This window comes from Leucoraja erinacea, chromosome 13 (assembly GCF_028641065.1).
Source record: "Leucoraja erinacea ecotype New England chromosome 13, Leri_hhj_1, whole genome shotgun sequence".
NCBI classification, from domain to species: domain Eukaryota; kingdom Metazoa; phylum Chordata; class Chondrichthyes; order Rajiformes; family Rajidae; genus Leucoraja; species Leucoraja erinaceus.
Window position 1 is genome coordinate 4,576,989 of NC_073389.1, and position 22,801 is coordinate 4,599,789.

General features: G+C 46.3%; 1 protein-coding gene across 2 annotated transcripts in view; it reads left to right on the top strand.

The window, feature by feature from the left end:
* Nucleotides 1-22,801, top strand: part of LOC129702557 (immunoglobulin-like domain-containing receptor 2) — a 105,599-nt gene that overhangs the window by 72,586 nt on the left and 10,212 nt on the right. The window contains exons 4-7 of one of the 2 annotated variants that reach the window (XM_055644323.1): nucleotides 489-545; nucleotides 15,119-15,265; nucleotides 17,860-18,024; nucleotides 21,034-21,156. In XM_055644323.1, the coding sequence (XP_055500298.1) occupies nucleotides 489-545; nucleotides 15,119-15,265; nucleotides 17,860-18,024; nucleotides 21,034-21,156 (492 nt within the window). The remainder of the gene's footprint in view (nucleotides 1-488; nucleotides 546-15,118; nucleotides 15,266-17,859; nucleotides 18,025-21,033; nucleotides 21,157-22,801) is intronic. The other variant, XM_055644324.1, reaches the window with a different exon arrangement.

The window sequence follows — 22,801 nt, forward strand, 5'->3', positions numbered from 1 at the left end:
TACATGTTTTTCACATCTAGCATGCAGTAGTTAAGGGCCTGTCCCATTGTACAAAGTAATTCAAGAGTTCTCCCGAGTTTCCCCTGATTCAAACTCGCAGAATTACAGTAATAGCCGCTCGTAGGTACTTGGGGCTCTCGTGGACATTTTTCAACATGTTGAAAAAACTTTACGAGCTTACCGCGTTTCCCGAGTACCTGCCGTTAGCGTTACAAGCCGCTGAGAGACGTCCCGAGCTCCGATGTACCCGCTACGTACATTCTACGTACTTACCACGAGTTTGATTTTTTTTTAACTTGGGAGAGCTCTTGGGTAAACTCGTATAGTGGGACAGGGCTATTAGAAAGTCTGCGCATGCACAGATGCAGATTAAATTGTACTCTTTTAATGCATTGTAATCATATCTCTTTTCTTTCTCTTCCCTCTATCTCTCCCTCTCTCTCTCTCTCTCTCGCCCTCTCTCTCTCTCTCTCTCTCTGGTTTCCTAGGTAGGAGTGAAGTGGTTGCAGATCTGTTACCCAATTTTGATGTAGAGATTATGCCAGGTACTGGTATTTCTCATGAAGACCATTCACTCCCCACCCCTTCCCCATAAGCTGTGCTCATGATTATGTTGTTTTATCTGTATCTCAAAGGTTGACATTTCAAGCTAATTGTTATCTTAATGCTTTTGTAACTGCATCTAGATGTATGTATCAAATGGATGTGCCAGCATAGATTGGTTGCGAAACAGCAGATACATTACCAAAGGAAAGTTTGAGAACTAGCTGCTGGGGTTTAGATATCCAACTGGATAATACTTGAAGTATTGAGCGAGAAGAGAGGTTTCCAGTTTTCATAGGCATGACAAAACACCACAACGTTACCAGTTTGTTGAAGAGGTAACAGAATATTGGGTTGTATAGATTGACAAAGATCACTTTCAATCTGTATTTATCCGTTGTGAGATCATATCTGGAGTTATGCATGCAATTTTCTTGTTAGTACAAAACACATTTTCAATTATTGTAGGGACAGAGATATTGTGCTCTTTCAAAATTCATTCCATTGAAGCCAACAATGTGAATGTTGGGCGCACATTGCCTGTTGCTACTGTGTGGTGCAGTTATTGAGAGGACATGACGTCCTGGCATTGATTCCTGAACTGTTAGGACTGATTCATAAAGGTTGCAGCTTTACCCCCTTGAAAAAGAATTTAAAATTATGGAATGTTTGGACAAATTTAAGATAAGAAAATAACCAGGAAGTGCAGGACGAACTGTTTTTGAACTAAAAATGTGATATGTGGAATGAGTCACTAGCTCAAACAAGAAAGACGTGTTTAGAAAGGATGGGTTTTTGCAGCATTTCAGGCCTAAACTATTTTGCACATTTTAGAAATGTAAGAATCAGATGCTTTGGATTAGATTTGAGGACTGCTTCTGTTTTACTTTTTAAAAATCATTTTAAACCAACAAATGCCATATATTAAATTATGTTGCAAACTAGCGTCGACTTAACTTCCTCCAGGTGATGAAATGAATGTACATTTTATGACAATTTCCAATATAAAACTACACACGTAATAACATTTACACAAACAAGATTGCATTCTTTAATTTAGTCGGCTCTCAAAAGTATTCTCACTAAGTGTACAAAGAGTGAAATAAGAAAACATGAATTTCTATAGGCAGATGTTGGTTTGAGGCTCTTTTGAGCTTTTTAGTGGAACTGTTTCTTTGAAGCTGGTAGAGTAGTTTTACCTGGTTCAGCTACACAGAAAATATTTTAAAAAATCTTATTATTACTTAGCAGAGTGGGTTGTGTAAATCACCAGGTACAGCACAAGAATGCAAATATACGCCACAGCCACAAACACCTAGGCCACAGCTAACACTTCCGTCTACCTGCAAATACTGTACACTGCAATACTGTTTTCTCAAGCAGCAGATTTGTTTCAAACAAATGTACTTGATAAGTATTTATGATCTAAATCTTTGACTGTGAAATCTTCCCATTAATAGGTGAAAACCAGGCTATATGTTGGGAAACTGTGTTTAGACCTGATCAAATAGGCTGAGCCCTCAACCTTGTTCTCTTTGGATTAGATTCCTTTATTGTCATTCAGACCTTTCGGTCTGAACAAAATGTTATTGCCTGCAGTCATACATATAATGATAAATAACAAAACATACTATAAACACAAATTAACATCCACCACAGTGAGTTTACCAGGCACCTCCTCACTGTGATGGAGGCAAAAGTCTTAAAGTCTTTGTCTCCTCCCTCCTTGTTCTCCCTCTGCGCTGAGGCGATCCAGGCTTCAGATGTTGTGACCCCACCGGGTGATGGTGAATAAGTCCCGCGGCTCAACCGAGCTCCGCGAACGGGCCGGTTCAAGCTCCGTGGCCTGGGGTGGTCGAAGCTGCCGCCCTCCAGTCCAGCGGACGCAGCTGTAGTTGCGGGAGCTCCGGAAAAACAGGTCCGCAACCTGTGACCTGCGAGCTCCCGACGATGCCGTCCACTGGGCCCGCGGCCGAGCCCTAAATTCAGGTCGCAGCTGCCGGAACGTCGCCACAGCTAAGAAACCCAGAAGCCGGGCCACCGCCATCGGAACGCCACCTCAGCCCCGAATCCGGGCCGCCGCCACAGGAATGCCGGAACGCCGCTTCAGCTCCGAATTCGGCCAGTTTCCAGAGAACACAGGAAAAAATGTTGGTTGCCAGGATTCTGGTGCCTCCAACAATATTGAGAATGCTATAGGCAGTACAGTCAAGCAAATCTAGGACAATCGCATGACTGCGTAGCCGGTCACAGTGCGAACTCCATTAACAAGTTCGCTGATGACACCACTGTTGTGGGACGTATCACTGATGGCGATGAGCCAGAGTATAGAGGTGAAATCGAGCAACTGTCCATATGGTTCCAGCACAATAACCTGGCCCTCAACACCAGCAAAACCAAGGAACTGATTGTGAACTTTGGAAGGGGTAGTATGGGGACCCACAGCCCCGTTTATATCAACGGGTCGATGGTGGAAAGGGTCAAGAGCTTCAAATTCCTGGGCGTGCACATCTCTGAAGATCTCTCCTGGTCCGAGAACACTAATGCAATTATAAAGAAAGCACATCAGCGCCTCTACTTCCTGAGAAGATTAAGGAGAGTCGGTATGTCAAGGAGGACTCTCTCGAACTTCTACAGGTGCACAGTAGAGAGCATGCAGACCGGTTGCATCGTGGCTTGGTTCGGCAACTTGAGCGCCCTGGAGAGGAAGAGATTACAAAAAGTTGTACACACTGCCCAGTCCATCATCGGCTCTGACCTCCCTACCATCGAGGGGATCTACCGCAGCAGCTGCCTCAAAAAAGCTGGCAGCATCATCAAGGACCCACACCATCCTGGCCACATACTCATCTCCCTGCTACCATCAGGTAGAAGGTACAGGAGCCTGAAATCTGCAACATCCAGGTTCAGGAATAGCTACTTCCCCACAGCCATCAGGCTATTAAACTCAACTCGTACAAACATCTGAACATTAATAGCCCATTGTACTTTATCTGTTTAATTATTTATGTGTGTATATATTTATTTAATGGTATATGGACACGCTGATCTGTATTTATGCCTACTATATTCTGTTGTGCTGAAGCAAAGCAAGAATGTCATTGTCCTATCTGGGACACATGACAATAAACTCTCTTGAATCTTGAATCAAAGCCATCCCCACACTGACCTTTCTGTCCTCCTCCATTGTCAGAGTGAGGCCAAATGCAAATTGGAGGAACAGCATCTCGTATTCTGTTTGGGCGGCTTGCAGCCCAGCGGTATGAATATTGACTCTCTAACTTCAAATAACCCTTACATCTCCTCTCGCCCCACCCCTCCCCCCGTCCCTCCCCCACCCAAGTCGTACCAGCCTCAAAGTTGTCTTGTTGAGTCTCATTGTCTATACTCCTTTTCACCTACTTTTTTGCATATATTTCATCATTTATTCTATATCTCTCTATATCACCGTTTCTATCCCTCATTTCCCTTTTCCGTGACTCTGTGTCTGAAGAAGGGTCTCGACCCTTCGAGACCTGGTTTTCTCCAGTGATGCTGTCAGTCCCGCTGTTAACCCCCTGTCCCACTATACGAGTTTTTGGCGACGCGACTCACCCGTTGCAGCGCCCCCTACAGCCTGTCTGTCATTTTTTAATTTTGTGTCTAGTTAAATGTAGTGTTGGTGTTTTTTTAATACTGGTTTTAAATGTGTATATGTGGGGGGCGGGGCGGGGGGGGAGGGGGAAACTGTTTAAAATCTCTTCCCTGTCCGGGAGACCCAACTTTTTCCCTGTCGGGTCTCCGTTGTCATTGGGGCCTAGCACCGTGGAGCGGCCTCCAGCCTGAACGACCCGGGGGCTCGGGAGCTGCGGACTCACCATCGTGGGGCTGGCCGGCCTCGGAGCGTGGGGAGCGGTGGTGACTCGCTGCTGCGACTCCCGGGGCTCGGAGGCTCCAGCAACGCAGCCGCAGGTCCGGTGGACTGGGACATCGGGAGCTCGCGGGTCCGGGGGGAGAGACCGCTTCCCGGAGCTCCCGCAAACACGACTTCTCCAGCCCGTGTCGCGGGGTTGGAACGACCCGGAGCGGGGACGTACATCGCCCGGCACCGCTTCATGGCTGTGGGACATTACAGCGCCCGCCGGGGGCTCCAACATTGTGACTTTTAGACCGGGAGCGGGGCCATAAATCGCCCCGCGCAGTCTAAAATGGCCGTGGGACTTATCATTGCCCGCCTGGGGCTTGGACATCGGGAGAGACATGGAGAACAAGGGAGAGAAAAGACTTTGCCTTCCATCACAGTGGGTTCACTGTGATGGATGTTTGTGTGAATTAAATTGTGGGTATGTCTAGGAATTGTCTTTGTTTGTATGGCTGTGGAAACAGAATTTTGTTTGAGCCTCACTGAGGCACAAATGACAATAAAGGGTATTGTATTGTATTGTATTGTTTACCCAAGAGCTCTCCCGAGTTTAAAAAAAAAATCAAACTCGTGATAAGTACATAGAATGTACGTAGCGGGTACGTCGGAGCTCGGGACGTCTCTTAGTGGCTCGTAACGCTAACGGCAGGTACTCGGTAAAAGCGGTAAGCTCGTGAAGTTTTTTCAACAGTGCGGAGAGTGTCCACGAGAGTCCCCGAGAACCTACAAACGGCCATTACCGTAATTCTCCGCGTTCAAATCGGGGGAAATCGGGAGAACTCGTGAATTACCTCGTACAGTGGGACAGGGGCTTAACTCCAGCTTTTTGTGTCCAGCTTCGGTTTAAACCAGCATCTGCAGTTCCTTGCTACACAAAGGTTTCACTTGTTGAGTTTGCCCGAGTGTATAGAGATTAATTGAAGGTCTCTTTTTAAAATTTAATTTAATTAATAACTGTCATATTAATTGCAATGTTTCCGGGACTGACCAGCGATCGTGCAATATCCTGTTTTTGCCGTTGGAGCCCCTCCACTGGTTTATTTGGTAATGGTAACATGGAACTTGCTTATTGTGCCAGAGATCTCAGCTGATGCCAGACTGCCTGAACTGCTGACTTCACTTAAAGTAGCAGCCCTTAGCTTTCACCTAGTTTCCACTTCCGTTGGTCCATTGTGAACTAATAAATATTTCCCCTTCCAACACTTGTAACTTTACGCTTCATGGAATCCTTTTATATAATTGTTGCTGAAAATAGTGCACGCTGTTCATTTCTCCATGGTGGTGGGCCACATAGGTTGAGAAACAATGTCAGATTCCTGGAGAGATGTTGCTCCTCTGCCAGAGCATTCCCTGTTCATCTGCACTGGTGGCAAATGTGATTCCAGTTCAAGTTATCAGTTATTTTAAATTCCACTGATTTGTATTGACCCGTGGGTTGTTCGTTTCATAGGATCAAAAGCTCATCTGCTTGGGTGAGTAGCAACATTTAAAATGAGTTTGTGATATTCTGAGAACAATTTGGTGTCAAAAATAGCATGAGTCAATCTGGAATTCACAATAATTTGAGCAAAGGAACAATCAGTTCGGATCATCGTCATATAGCATGCACACAGGACCTTTGGCCCAACTTGGCCGTGCCGACCTCTAAGCTGGTTCAATTTACCCAGATCCCTCAAAACCTGAAGAAGGGTTTTGGCCCAAAACGTTGCCTATTTCCTTCGCTCCATAGATGCTGCTGCACCCGCTGAGTTTCTCCAGCATTTTTGTGTACCTTCCCTCAAAACCTTTCCCATCCACATACCTGCCCAAATGTCTTTTAAATGTTGTTATTGCACTTGTTATTGTATCATCTACTTACTCTGCTCCATATGCAGCCCGTTCCATACACCACCACTCTCCATGTGGAAAAAAATTGCCCCTGAAGTTCCTATTAAATCTTTCCCCCCCCCCCCCCCCACCTTAATCCTCTGTCCCCCACTGCTTGATTCCCCTACCCTGGAAAAAAAAGTTATTTGATTGCCCAAATGAGATCGACTTACTGGAAAATAATGAAAATGAAATGCTAATTTAATGTGCTCCAAGGAAGGATCAACTTTACTTAATTACATTTTGCACCCTCGGTTGGAGAACTATTATTTTACATGTTCTTATTTAGAAGCCTCCTTCACTAAAGATAATTACTTCTGACTACCAGCAGTGGTAAATCAAAGCTGATTAAATATTTGCATTTATGTAGTTACTTATCATATCCTTCAGACACATCCCAAAACACTTTACATTAAAATAGCTTCTTGGCCGTGTGGTAAATGTTATTATGCATGTAAACATGGGCAGTTGATTTGTACACAAGGTCCCGGACGACAATTAAGCGATTCAGTTGAAATCTGGTTTTGTGGGTGTAAAGATCTTGGCCACATAGTATCATGAATCCTCAGCATTGTGGCAACAGACACAGAACCTGCTTCACAGAATCTTATCTACTGAGGACAATCCCAGTGCACCAGATGCTGCTGCCCCCACCCCCAACCCCAACCCTCAAATATAACTTGAATCCCATGATAAGAACACTATCACCTGAACTATAACACAAAGTGCTGGAGTTAATGGGCTGTCCCACTTGGGCGACCTAATCTGCGAGTTTAGAAGAGTGTCTTCGACCTTCAAACTCACAGCAGGGTCAACACGTGGTCCTATGAGGTCGCTGGAACTCTCCTTCATGCTCGAGGGAAGTTCCCGAATACTTGTGGCCTCAGCTAGGTCGCGGAAAATGTTTCAGCATGTTGAAAAACTTTCCGCGTGTGAAATTTGGTTGGCATGGTTCTTTTTAACTCGTAGTGCAGTGGAGTGGGGTCACTATTTAGTTACAGGCAGTCGAGGGCAGCCTTAGGCATCTCCTTCATTGACCGGGCATTTTGATTGGCTCATTTGAGTTTTCAGGACCAGGAAAACCGACCGGTAGGTCAAATGCCCTCTAAACTTTATTATACTTCTTAAAAGTGTCTCCACTTCCTCTCCTCCCCTTCTCTCTCCCCCCCCCCTCCCCCCCTCCCCCCCCTCTCTCTCCCCCCTCTCTCCTCTCTCCTTTCCCTCTTCCCTCTCCCCCCCTCTCTTCCCCCCCTCTCTCCCCCTCCCCCTCTCCCCCCTCTCTCTTCTCCCCCCCCTCTCTTCTCTCCCCCTCTCCCCTCTCTCTCCCTCTCTCCCCTCCCCCCTCTCCCCCCCCCCTCCCTCCTCCTCCCCCCGCCCCTCCTCCCCCCCTCTCTCCCCCCCCCCTCCCCCCCCCCCCTCTCTCCCCCTCTCCCCCCCCCTCCCCCCCCCCTCTCTCCCCCCTCTCTCCCCCTCCCTCCCCCCCCCCCCCCTCTCTCTCTCCCTCCCTCTCTCTCTCCCCCCCCCTCTCCCCCCTCTCTCTCTCCCCCTCTCTCCCTCCCCCCCTCTCTCTCCCCCCTCCCTCTCCCCCCCCTCTCTCTCCCCCCCTCTCGCCCCCCCTCTCACCCCCCCTCTCACTCCCTCTCCTCTCTCCCCCCCTCTCTCTCCCCCTCCCCCCCCCCCCCCACTCTCTAAAGGACTTACCGTGACTGTGCAGCCATTTTACCTTCCTCTTCATCGCGAGTGTGAATTTCAGACAGCGCTTCCCCGCTTTCCCTGCCCCCCGCCTTTGCTGTGTGTGTGTGTAGTCGATCTATCCATCCATCCATCCAGATCACGGTTTCAACACGGATGGTAGATCGAGCTTGAGACTTTCCAGGCGAGTGCCCTCGAGCTTGAAGGTCAAAGACACTCTTCTTAACTCGCGGATCAGGTCGCCCAAGTGGGACAGCCCCTTAAATCAGCAGGTCAGACAGCATTTATGGAGAACATAGATAGGCATCATTTGGGGTCGAAGTATCCCCACTGAAACATCGCCTGTCAATTCCCTCCACAAACACTACCTGACCCACTGAGTTGCTCCAGCACTTAGTGTTTTATTCAAGATTTGAGTATTGGCAGTTCCTTTTAAGATCATTCCAAGGGCAACTGAAGATTGTAGAAAAAATAAAACATCGTGCATTCGAAAATAACCAGGAAAGAGCAAAAGCAAAGTGTTTCGTAGCAAATAGAATGATAACTGGGAAAAAATAATACAGGCCTCTGGTTCCCCTTGATACTCAAGGTGGTAAAAGTGGAATTTTTGGGACAAGTACATGAAAAAAATGTTTAAAGCCATCTGTGGGAAAAATAAACAATATTTATACCACGTTGAAGAGCTTTCATCAGAACTGGGACTGAAGAAGCTTGAATAGGTTCTGGAAAGGAGTCATCGACTTGAAATGTTAACATTGTTTCTTTTCTCGCAGATGCGGCCTGACCGGCTGAGTTTTTCTAGCATTTTGTGTTTTGATTTAAATGCTGTTCATCCAGATTGTGGTCATTGATATCAGAATAAACTGATCAAACACACAGTTACAACATATATTTTTTACACCGCTCCAGGGAGAGATTTATCTTATCTTAAATATTTCACTGTTGAATTTCAGAAAATATTCTTTGCATTTACCAGATCTTTCAGAAGCACCTTTAACACCGGATAAAATTAATCTTTTATAAGAATGGTGGGCGGTGTAATACAGCTGTTTGCTGCTTGTAGCCCTTCAGTGTCACTAATAACGGAAAATATGCCATTACATGATGCTGTAATTAACAAATGAAATGGGATAAGATAATTGAGTTGAACTTTACATGAATGTTATCAGTTTCCATAATAACATTCTGTTTATAATTAACAATCTACTCATTTATGAATACAAATTAATTTTAAATAGTCCTCGTGAGCAATTAGTAGTTACAAGCCTAGTTGTTTCCACTGCTAACCTGATCAGTATCCTGCTAAAGTCTTTGCTCTGATATCTCCTGCAAGATTAGGAATAGGGCTTAACACCAGAGGAGTTTTGTCATAGAATAGTACAGCATAGAGACATGAAGCCTATTAAAATCAATCCCTTCTGCCCACACATGAGCCAATTCCCTCCATTTTCATGTGCCTTTCTAAAACCTCTTAAACACCACAATCGTATCTGCCTCCGACACCACATCTGGCTGCACGTTTCAGGCACCTACCGCTCTGTGTAAAATAAAAAAAGCTGCCCGCACATCATATCTATATCATTAAAAGTCTCATCTTGACCACTTCCTGTCTACCATATATCTCTATGATTTTTGGCCATCTTACTCACAGTCCTCCTCTACTGAGCAGGCCCCATCGATGACAAATAAAAAAATTATGAGTGTATAAAAAACTTTAAGATCCTCGCGTTTGTCAATCACCGTGATGAAGGTCTTCCGGGGGCGGGGGGGGGGGGGGGGGAGGGTTGGAAGACTATAAAACACACCGGATGCCTAGACAGCTCAGTCACCCTGCAAGATCACGAGGGAGAGGCCACGACTCATTCTAAGCTGTGAATCAGCTGAAATGTGAGTCTGCAATGTACTTGCAATAAATGATTTGTTAGCCCTTAATGAAATTAGTTGTTTGTCCTGCCCTGTGCTTGAAACTGCAATGACAATGGAAATGAAATGAAAATGCGATCAGCTGTTTGGCCTGCCCTGTGCTTGAAACTGCAATGGCAATGGAAGTGAGATAAAAATGCAATCAGCTGTTCGGCCTGCCCTGTGCTTGAAACTGCAATGGCAATGGAAGTGAGATGAAAATGCGATCAGCTGTTTGGCCTGCCCTGTGCTTGAAACTGCAATGGAAGTGAACTGAAAATGTAATCAGCTGTTCGGCCTGCACTGTGCTTGAAACTGCAATTAGTTGTTTGGCTTGCCCTGGGCTTGAAATTGAAATGGAAATGAAATGAGTTGTTTGGCCTGCCTGAAACCACAAATTTCGGCCCACAAGGTCCCTATTAGCAGAGAAACCAGTGCCTTTTGCCCAAAACGCCCGTATTAGCCCAGGAGGAGCATTTTGGCCCATCAGTAAGTATTCCCCCTTCAAGTATTAAACCTCATCCTAGTATGTTTCTCCCTCCCTTCATTGGCTCCCTGTGAGATCCAGGCCAGGATAGACTGATCTGCAGTAAAAGATGAAAAATGTCTAAAATATGATTCTCCACCCTCTCCCCCTTCTCTCTCACAGAGTCTCTCACCTTTTTTGGGCAGAATTTCTGGTGGTTTCTGAGCCGCCAGCCCACCAGGCCTGAGTGACTGAGCTGCCAACCCAAGAATCCATTTCCCACAATGTCCCTCCCTCTGCAAACCAGTCCCTCCGGCCCACAACACCTATACTAGTGCTCCAGAAAGCCCCCCTTCCCGCCCCACTTCCCACCAATATTGGAATTGGTGGAGAGGTAAAATATTGCGTTGGGGGACCCAACGAGTCCCACTTAATCTAGTATAATATAAAACTCTGTGTGTGTGTGTGTGTCATTTTGTATGTGATTCACATCTCCTCGAAAACCTGACGTGTTAACGGAGACATTTTTACATATTCCGGTAGAGATTTACCTCATGATTTCAAAAATCCCTTCATCTGTAAATTTGATTCATTATCGAGCTGCGAGTTACATGGCCCAGCCGTCCTCCTCCACCCCCCGGCTCTGGATTTAAGCCGTTGAACACATGATCATGTAGTGCTGCGCACTCCGCTGGGCTTCTTGAAGTTCAACAACATTGCAGCGGCGGCGGTCGTTATTGCAGCACGACCACGGACAAGCGCAGTTGGGGTTTCCCCTCCCATTGGCATGGAACATTTCCATTTTTCAGCTTGAAATTGTGCAATATGGTGCATACTGTAGCGAGTCTTTTAACTTACACTTGAATGCAATATATATGCTTTAAATTGGATTGGAGCGTTTTTGAAAGGGGGGAGGCTGTGCAATCACTGATCACCGGCCTTGTGGGTACCCGGAGAGGGTGGAGCAACCAAATGGGGAGAGGGTGTGGAAGAAGGGTGTCCCCCCTTCCAGGGTAGGAACTTTTTGAAATTTGATGTATTAAAATCATGTTTTAGTGCACTGTAGAAGTATGATTTCAATGTTTTTTGTATGAAGTATTTTTAAGAAGTAACTTTTTAAGGGGTAACTTTATCCATACAAAGGGTCCACGTGTCAATTGGCCTGCACTGCCTTGTGGCAGAGAATTCCACAGATTCACAACTCTCTGCGTGAAGAAAGTTTGTTCTCATCTCAGTACTAACTGGCCCCCCCTTTATTCTTAAACTGTGACCCATGGTTCTGAACACCCCCAACATCGGGAACATTTTTCCTGCAGTTACAGTAAGTGAAAATCCAGCAGGCAAGCAGGATGCTTTCTCCAACCACCCCCATTTGAAGTCCACTACCTTCCACCGTATCTACCCAGTGCTTGGTACTTACTTCCAGCAGCCACTGGTTGTCCTCCAGGATGTACCGAGCCGCAAGCTGATCCATGCCGGTCACCTGGGCGAATTCGGCACAGAGACTTTCACGGCAGCGGTGTAATGCTTTGACGCCTCCGACGGCCCGGGACTCTTGCACTGAGGCTGCTCGATGGCCGGAGCTGCAGTGAGCGACTCGCCAGCCCGGCAAACACTCGCCAGCCCGGCAAACACCTGCCAGCCCCGCTCCCCGTCCGCATCTGTCGCCGCCGCTGCTTCCAGTTGATATGAGTTTTGACATTTTCGATAATCACAGAATTTCTCACAACAGAGCGAGAGAAATTTGAGATCAGCGTGAGAATTTGGTGAAATGCGTGATTCTCACGCTCAATGCATGGGAGTTGGCAGCCCTGCCTCTCTATCCCCATCTCCCTCTCTCCCCTCTCTCTCTCCACCTCTCTTTTTCTCCCCTCTCTCCCTCCCACCTCACTCGCATCCCTCTCTCCCCTCTCTCTCTCTTCCCTCTCTCTCCACCTCTCTTTCTCTCCCCTCTCTCTCTCTCTCTTTTACCACCCCCTCTCTCTTCCCCTCTCTCTCCCATTCTCTCCTACCCTCTCCCTCCCTCCCCACCCCCTCTCTTTTCCCTCTTTCTTCCCTCACCCCTCTCTTTCCTCTCTCTCTTCCCCCCCCTCCCCCCACCTCTCTCCACCCCCCCCTCTCTCCCTCTTCTCTCTCACCATTCACGCACCCTCTGTCTCTCCCCCTCTCTCTCCTCTCACCACCCTCCCCCCCCCCCCCCCCCCCCCCCCCCCCCCTCCCCCTGTCACCTCTCCTCTCTCTCTCTCTCTCTCTCTCCACCTCCCTTTGAGAGTCTGTCCCTTCGGCACAGAGACTCTCGCGGCAGCGACGCATCGGCTGCTTCCGACGGCCCGGGACACTCGCACTGTCCGGAGCGCTCCATGGCCAGAGCTGCAGCGAGCGACAGCGCCGCACACGGCCCCGCTCCCCGCATCTGTTCCGGCCGCTGGTTCTGCTCCCATCACTCCCGCAGCCCCGGCTCCCCAACACCCGCGGACCAGGCAGTTTATCCGAGTTTTGAAATTTTCGTTGATCACAAAATTTCTCACCACTGAGCGTGAGAAATTTCTGATCGGCGTGAGGGCGTGAGTTTGCTTGAGGTCGTGATTCTCACGCTCAAAGCGTGAGAGTTGGCAGCCCTGCCCCCTCCACATCCACCTCCCTCCCCCGCCCTTCCCCCTACTCTCCCCCCTCCCTCCACCCTACCCCTCTCCTCTCTCCTCCTCTCCCCCCACTCTGCCCCACTCCTCCCTCTCTCCTTCCCCCCCAATCTCTCCCCCACTCCCCTTCCTTACCCCCCCCCCCCACTCCCCCCCCCGTGTGTGTGTGTGTGTGTGTGTGTGTGATGCCGCAGCCCCCTCACCCACAAACAACGGGTCCCACGGTCTAGCCTTTAAATGTGCCTTGAGATGCCTGTCATGTGTCGAGCCCGAAGTTTTCAACTTTCAATCCTTTTTCCCCTATCAGTCAATGGCTGTGCTCGATAATGTTTTTAATGTCTGCCTTCAAGAGGTGGCTCATGAATATGGGAAGCAATTGATATTTTGTCAGGTTTTGCTGTGAACCTTTATTAATGGAGAGCAACGTAATGCAACAGCAGCAGGTCGATGGACGCCTTCAGTGGCAGAAATTGAATGCAAGACCTGGTAGCTTCCAAACTTCACCTTGAGCATTAAAAATGCCTTGAGCCTGGAATTAAGCCTCTAGACAGGCACAAAACACTCATGTCAACTGCCTTTTGCATCTTGTTGACTGAGGTCTGCTAGCCTTGGATTTTAAGTGTAGTTCCTTTAGGTTGAACAGCATTAATTCATAAGATTAGCTTCACTCTTGCAGCAGATTTATCGGAGTGTAAATACAACATTGGGGCCAGAAAGAATGAGAACATTTTTGGGGGGTAGTGTCACATCCTTGTTTAACATGAGCCTTCGCTAAGAATACTTCTGTTGTGGATACATTTATTAATATTGAGGCTTGAATGCGGGCAGCTGAATTCGAGGAGCATGCTGAGGGAGATACAGTGAGCCTTTCAACTACTCTACAGAAATGCATTGTTGGGTTGCAGAATCCCCCGGTTTCAGTGTAATATAGAAGTAAAACAAAATCAATATTTGTTTTATTATTGTGTAAGAAGGAACTGCAGATGCTGGTTTAAACCGAGGATAGACAAAAATGCTGGAGTAACTCAGCGAGACAGGCAGCATCTCTGGAGAGAAGGAATGGGTGACGTTTCGGGTCAAGACCCTTCTTCAGACTGGTTAGGGATAAGGGAAACGAGAGATATAGACGATGATGTAGAGAGATAAAGAACAATGAATGAAAGATATGCAAAAAATAACAATTATAAAGGAAACTGGCCATTGTTAGCTGTTTGTTGGGTGATAACAAGAAGCTGGTGCAACTTGGGTGGGGGAGGGATGGAGAGAGGGAATGCCGGGGCTACCTGGTGTGAGAGAAATCAATATTCATACCACTGGGCTGTAAGCTGCCCAAGCGAAATATGAGATGCTGTTCCTCCAATTTGCGTTTAGCCTCATTCTGACAATGGAGGAGACAGAGGACAGAAAGGTCTGTGTAGGAATGGGAAGGAGAATTAAAGTGTCCAGCAACCGGGAGATCAGGTTGGTTCAGGCGGGCTGAGCGAAGGTGTTCAGCAAAACGATCGCCCAGTCTGCGTTTGGTCTCGCCGATGTATAAGAGTCCACATCTTGAACAATGGATACAGTAGATGAGGTTGGAGGAGGTGCAAGTGAACCTCTGCCTAACCTGAAAGGACTGTCAGGGTCTCTGGACAGAGTCGAGAGAGGAGGTATAGGAACAGGTGTTGCACCTTCTGTGGTTGCAGGGTAATGTACCAGGGAAGGGGGTGGTTTGGCTGAGAAGGGATGAGTTAACCAGGGAATGGCGGAGGGAGCGGTCTCTACCGAAGGCAGAAATGGGTGGAGATGGGGAAATGTGGCTAGTGGTGAGACCCTGTTGGAGGTGGCGGAAATTTGGGGGATTTATTATTAATGCCTGTTTTTATCAATTTTCATATAACTTTCTGATCATCAAATAATGGGTGATGTTTTGGGTCTCGATCCGCAACGTCACCCGTTCCTTCTCTCCGGAGATGCTGCCTGACCCGCTGAGTTACTCCAGCATTTTGTGTCTACCTTCGATTTTACCAGCATCTACACATGTCAAATGGTGTAGCTGTTATTTAGCCACAGCATGTCAATATCATTTTTCAAGCTGCATAATGCATGTGAAATATTTCTGTATTGCAGAATGGGCATTTGTTGGTTTAGTGCTCTCTGGATCCTTCCTGCTCATCCTCCTCCTCGCTATATGTTGGTGTCAATGCTGTCCTCATACCTGCTGTTGTTACATCCGTTGCCCTTGTTGTCCGGAATCCTGCTGCTGCCCTCAAGCCTGTAAGTACATCTTTACACCTTTTAGAAGGATTATTGTCTGTTACTTTATTTTCCCCTTGCACCCGTGTATGCTGGTAGTTCAGGGATGCAGTGTAAACAGAGGCATGTAGTTACTCACACCTGGAGTATTGCGTGCAGTTTTGGTCTCCAAATCTGAGGAAGGACATTATTGCCATAGAGGGAGTGCAGAGAAGGTTCACCAGACTGATTCCTGGGATGTCAGGACTGTCTTATGAAGAAAGGCTAGATAGACTTGGTTTATACTCTCTAGAATTTAGGAGATTGAGAGGGGATCTTATAGAAACTTACAAAATTCTTAAGGGGTTGGACAGGCTAGATGCAGGAAGATTGTTCCCGATGTTGGGGAAGTCCAGGACAAGGGGTCACAGCTTAAGGATAAGGGGGAAATCCTTTAAAACCGAGATGAGGAGAACTTTTTTCACACAGAGAGTGGTGAATCTCTGGAACTCTCTGCCACAGAGGGTAGTTGAGGCCAGTTCATTGGCTATATTTAAGAGGGAGTTAGATGTGGCCCTTGTGGCCAAGGGGATCAGAGGGTATGGAGAGAAGGCAGGTACGGGATACTGAGTTGGATGATCAGCCATGATCATATTGAATGGCGGTGCAGGCTCGAAGGGCCGAATGGCCTACTACTGCACCTAATTTCTATGTTTCTATGTCCTTCCACAGCTATGCTTGCCATGGGATGCTACAGTATCAGCGATTCTCCATGCAAAAGTTGCACTGATTAGGAATTGTGTTGATTGAATATGGAAATAAAACTGAATATAGCCGAAAATGATTTCATCATACAAATGTTTAAGAAGGAACTGCAATGCTGGAAATTTGAGTTGAAGAACTCCAGTCTGAAGAAGGGTCTCGACCCGAAACGTTGCCTATTTCCTTCGCTCCATAGATGCTGCCTCACCCGCTGAGTTTCTCCAGCACTTTAGTCTACCTTCATCTTACAAATGTCATCTTTTGCTATGTTACAAGCTAAAATAAAACCGAATTGGAGCATCTAGAACCATATAAAATGGAAGCCAAGTTGTAAAACACTGTATAAATCAGATTAAGTTAAGATGAAGGATCCTGACCTGAAACATCATTTGCCAATTCTACCCACAGATGCTGCCTGATCCACCGAGTTTCTCAGCACTTTTTGTACATACAGTTTTATATTCCCAAATGCTCTATCACTTAACTAAAAGTATACTTGATAAAGATTACTGAAATAAAAAGGTTGATAAAAATGATGCAAAATATATTTGAGAATATAACGTGGACTGGAGGATTTGAGTTATAAGCAGAAGCTGATAGGCTGAGTCTTTGTTCCCTGGAGAGCACGGGGGCTGAGATGTGACCTTACTGTGGTTATAAAATCATGTGGCACTTACTAGGGAAAGATTTAAAATGAATCTGAGAGGCATTGTTTGTCATTGAGTGTGGTGGATACGTGGAGCGAGCTGCCAGAGGTGATAGTTGCGACAGGTACAGTTACAACTTACAGTTTAGAAGGCAAGTTAACATGTACATTGATAGGAAAGGTTTAGGGGGATATGGGCCAAGTGTGAGAAAAAGGGATTAGCTTAGATGGGGCATCTTTGTCAGTATGGACATGTTGGGTTGAAGAGCCTGTTTCTGTGCTGTGTGACGCTATATGGAGATGAGGATGGCAGCATTGGGATATTTGGCTCGAATGATAGTAGTCGGTGAAGAATATTCAAATTGGGAGGAGAGGATTCTTATACTCCGAGTCGGTGATAATTGGTGGAAACACATCATGGGCAAATGTACTGGGAGGACAATGGCGGGTGACGTATTGAATTTTCCATTCCAGTCTGGCTCCATTCTAGGAAGATCACAATGTTCTTGGAGTGTCCAATAATCGCAGCTCCCAGGAGAATGTGGACTAAGTTGCTCCGCATATTCCAAAAGGAATATTACAAGGGAAACAATGTCACACTGAGTGTCCCTGATGTGGAAGTCATACAAATAACTTGTGGTGACTCATATCTGGAAATGACAAGATTAATCTCTTGAATGGTAAAATGTGTTGCGACACTTCACTCCAGAAAATAATTGACTTCAGTTGCATGAGGCTGAGAAACAACAGGCAAATATGGAGGTCTGCAGGACTCTATTCCTTGGAGCGCAGGAGGATGAGGGGTGACCCTATCGAGGTGTACAAAATCATGAGATGAATAGATCGGGTAAATGCACAGAGTCTCATGCCCAGTGTAGGGGAATTGAGAACCAAAGGACATAGGTTTAAGATGAAATGGGGGGGGGATTTAATAGGACCCAGAGGGGTGATGTTTTTACACAAAGGACGGTGAGTGTAAGGAACGAGCTGCCGGAAGAGGTAGTTGAGGCAGGTACTATCGTAATGCTTAAGAAATATTTAGACAGGTACATGGATAGGATATTTTTAGAGATATATGGGCCAAATGCAGGCAGGTGGGTCAAATGTAGATGGGATATGTAGGTTGGTGTGGGCAAGTTGGGCTGTAGGGCCTAGTTCCACACTGTATGACTGCATGTAGGCAGAATGATTTATCTGAGTTTTAATACTATGTTTGCCTGTTTCTCAGTATATGCAGCTGGAAAAGCAGTGAAAGCGAGACACCATCCCAACGTAGCAGCCTATCCACCATACTACATCCCCAGTGTCTCTAGGATACCAATCTCATCAAGTGTAATGGACACCAAGTCTCTGCCTCCACCAGTACGTGTCGACACTGATATGGGGGATTCTGGTAAGATGAATTTCTCTTGAAACGAATGTCAACTCAAAGACATAGACATCATCATTACTGGCATATTTGTGTGAAAGAGTGCAAAGGCTGTAAACCTTTCCTACACAAAGCTCCTAATACAGGTGTATAATATTAAATTACTGCAACAATATAAGTCCATGCAATTTGCTTTTATTCTTCCAATTCCTTCCATGTGGCTGTTGCCTTGTTGGTCTAACAGATGGCGCAATGGGCTAAGTGTTCGGCTGGCAACCGGAAGGTAGCCGGTTCGAATCCCGCTTGGAGTGCATACTGTCGTTGTGTCCTTGGGCACAAGACACTTCACCCACCTTTGCCTGCGTGTGAATGTGTGTGAGTGATTGGTGGTAGGCGCAGATTAGCAGCCACGCTTCCGTCAGTCTGCCCCAGGGCAGCTGTGGCTACAGAAGTAGCTCACCACCACTGAGTGTGACTGAGGAGTGAATGAATAATGCGATGTAAAGCGCCTTGAGTATCTAGAAAGGCGCTATATAAATCCCATCCATTATTATTATTAACTTGCCAAATGGTTCCTCAGGTTTTAGAGGAGTCATCACCTTCTCTTCTACAAGCCTCAATGATCCCATCCAGACACTGGAATGGATCTAAGTAAAGGAGGGAGGGGGGACGTGGCTGAGACCTGGAGCAACAGTGGTTTCAGGGGGGCGGAAATCCCAGGGGGGGACGGAGGACACACGCCCCCACCCTACCATGTTTGGAGAGATGGGGGACGCCCCCCCCATTTTTTGTAATCCGGATTTTAAAACTCTATTTTTAAAAAAAGCTGTTAAAAATCTCTGCTTTCCGCGATACAGTGGGGGTGGGACTGATGATCGAGGGAGTGGATTGGACGAGAGAGATGTCAGTCAGCAGGCAGTAAGGGGGGGGGCATGATGATTCAGCGCGATGATTGGAGGAGGGTGGTGTCGGTCAGAGGCGGGAAATAGGGCGGTGGGACTGAGGATAGAGCGTGGTGATTGGAGGAGGGAGACGTCCTGGTGGAGCAAAGATCATAGAGCGGAGCTTGAATCGGCCCGTTCGCGGGGCTTTTCATCGCCAGGGCCGACGCGGCTTAAAACCCACCCCGGGATCTTCCACCGCCCCGCGGTCAAATTGCTGCGTCGAGGCTCCCGATGTTGAAGCCCCCCTGAACGGGCCGATTGAAGTCCCACCATTCGGGGCGGACGAAGCTGCTGTTGCCAGAGTTCGGAGTCGGATGTTACCGGCCGTAGGGCCCAGGGCCGAAACCCCGCTTGTGTGCGCATGTGCATCCGCCAAGAAATTGTGTGTGTCCCCCATGTTTTGACAACGATTTTCGTGCCTGAGTAGTTTCAATGTGAATCCCGTGATTCCATCCAGCAACTGGGAAAGGAACAAAGGAAAGGATCAGGGAAGAGCAGGAGAGCTCTAAATCCAACTAGTAGCCTTCTCTCTGTTCAGCTTGTTACCAAACATCAATGTCAATGGTTTACTCATTTAAAATTATCCCTGGTATATTGGTGTGCTTGCATGAAATGATTCGACTGTCCTTGCTAATCATGGATGCTCAGGAACAGACTAGATTCAATCCCACCATAATCTCACCGTTCATCGTAAAGAATTCACCAATTTATAATCTAAAAGAAAACAAATCAAACGAATTGAACATATTTAAATTAAAATTTCAATACATATGGTTCCATGCAATTTGTGTAACTGTCCCAGGCTTCCTTAGACCATGGTATGAGATCATGCACTCCACCTAGGGCATTCCCAATAGGTATGACTAGCCGAATGCTCACAGTGGAGATACAAGAGAATGCAGGTGATGGAATCTTGAGCAAAAAACAAATTGCGGAGGAACTCTTCATTTTTTTGGTCCCCTAATTTGAGGAAGGACATTCTTGCTATTGAGGGAGTGCAGCGTAGGTTCACAAGATTAATCCCCAGGATGCCGGGACTGTCATGTGCTGAGAGAATGGAGCGGCTGGGCTTGTATACTCTGGAATTTAGAAGCATGAGAGGAGATTTTATTGAAACATGTAAGATTGTTAAGGGTTTGGACACGCTAGAGGCAAGAAACATATTCCCGATGTTGGGGGAGTCCAGAATCAGGGGCCACAGTTTAAGAATAAGGGGTAAGCCATTTAGAACGGAGATGTGGAAACACTTTTTCACACAGAGAGTTGCGAGTCTGTGGAATTCTCTGCCCCAGAGGGCAGTGGAGGCCAGTTCTCTGGATAATTTCAAGAGAGAGATAGATAGGGCTCTTAAAGATAGCGGAGTCGGGGAATATGGGGAGAAGGCAAGAACGGGGTACTGATTGTGGATGATCAGCCATGATCACATTGAATGGCGGTGCTGGCTCGAAGGGCGGAATAGCCTACTCCTGCACCTATTGTCTATTGTCTATTAAGTCATTGCCATGGAAAGAGGCCCTTTGGCCTAACTCATTCATGCTGACCAAGATGCCCCATTTAAACCAGTCACATTTTCCCGCATTTTGCCCATTTTGCTTGAAACTTTTGCTATCCATGTACCTGTCCAAGTATCTTTTTGAACGTTATTTGCTATTAGTACTTGCCTCAACTGCCTCCTCTGGCAGCTTGATCCATATATCCACCACCTCCTGTGTGGAAAAAGCTGCCCCTCGGGTTTTCACCGTAAACCTATGTCCTCTAATTCTGGATTCCCCTACTCTGGGTAAAAGACTGTGCCTCCACTGTATCTATTCTTCTCATGATTTTATGCACCTCTCAGGCAGACATCTGTGCAGGGAAGTAGACATACAACATTTTGGGTTGGGACTCTTCTTCAAGACTGGAAAAGGGGGAAGAAAGAGGTGAGGGGAACGGGTGATGCAAGAGGTGGCTGGTGATGAGTGGATCGAGGTAACGAGGGGTTGAATGGCAGATGTGTCTGTTGGGGAAGAGAAGGGTAGAGATGGTCACAAAGCTATTGTATCTCAATGGACTTGAGGCGTGGGTTGTAATATTTCTATTTCCTCCTCAGTATGCAGTGGATACAGGATTCAAGCTAACAAAGAGCGAGACTCAATGAAAGTCCTTTACTATGTGGAAAAGGAGCTGGCACAGTTTGATCCCACTCGGAGAAAATATGAGCAGTGTATGGCTTGTAGGTATTAAGAGATAACTGATGATCGGTACTGATTTCTTTAATAAGTCTGCTGCTTCAGCAAAATACCAATTTCACAGGACCTTTCAGCCACTTGTTTTACTTCAGTTTTCACTGTCATAATTAATTAGTTTCATTTCTGCATATGATTTATAAATAGATTGCCGTATGGTTACCCTGAATTTGAGATCTTCCATTGAAACCGCTAGATTTTGAAGTATTTAATTTCAAGTGCAGAGATCCAGGCAACCTTTAGTTCAACTACGAACTGGTGTGAGGTCCCCAAATGTGTGCAAATATGTGAATTGTTCATGAATGTCCCTGCGATTACACATAAGATGGAAGTACTAAACTCAGCCATGTCTAGGACTATAAAACCAGCTGCAGATTACAATAGCGACATTCTAGCTGACAAAGGGTCTTGACCCGGAACGTCAGCCATTCCTTTTCTCCAGAAACGCTGCCTGTCTCTCTGAGTTACCCCAGCAATTTGTGTCTATCTTCTAGTTACTAGGGTCAACTTCAAAGCTTTCCGATGGAATGAAACTTGGCAATATTATGATTGGTGAGGTCAGGAAGGCGGACAGCACAAAGGTCATAAGTTCAATTCAGGAAAGTAGGAGGTGAAACATTTTGATAGGAAAAATGAATATTTCATATTCATTGGTGTCATTTTAAATGGGGGTTGGGCGGGGTAACCTGGGATATTTACACATAAACCTTGAAGATGGCAGGTTAATAAAGCAATTAATATAGGAAAGGGGATCCCTGCGTATACAAAAGCTGGGAATTATGCTAAACCTTTTACAAAACACTTTAGGAATGCTGTGAAAACGACTCGTGGTTAGAGATTGTAACACTTTGCTATATATTTTGGTGGAAATAGATTGAACAGTAGTTTTTAAAAGGGAAATGGAAAATTAATTGAGGAAGGAATTTTTTCAGAGCTGTGTGACAGATAGGGAGTAGGACCAGCAGGAGTGTTTAAGAAGGAACTGCAGATGCTGGAAAATCGAAGGTAGACAAAAGTGCTGGAGGAACTCAGCGGGTGCAGCAGCATCTATGGAGCGATGGAAATCCTGCCTAGGACCAGCAGGAGTGGTCCTTGACAGACCACCATGGGATGATTAGCCTGGTTCTATGCTGTGCTCATCAAACTAAGGGGGACTATATCTGATCAGGAATACTTTAGTCCTTTCCACATTCAGTATTACTTTCAGTGAAACTTTGGTCTGGAATTAGTACCAGTTTATTGTAAAATGTATAAAAATCTTGTCTTTAAAGATCTGGTTGCACATTCACCAATCTTGTTGTTGGAATCTCCAAGTGCTCCAACATAAGACTACTGTGATGTGTTTCTTGTGCAGGGTAAATCCGTCCACTTTCAGAAATATTTTATGGTGATCATCCATTTGCACCAGGAACATTGTTTTCTTTAAGGTCCTTCATAATGTCAAGATCTAGTCCGTGAACAATAATCGGGCACATAGTAGCTGTTCCACACAGAGCAGAATGATTTACTGATCTGATGCCAACACTTGTTTACTCAAAGAACATTTCTGTTGGAAATCCCAGCTTTGACTTCAATTGAGTTCAGCGTCTCTTTCCCTTTTCATACGCAAATCAGTAAATGTGTTTTGCATTT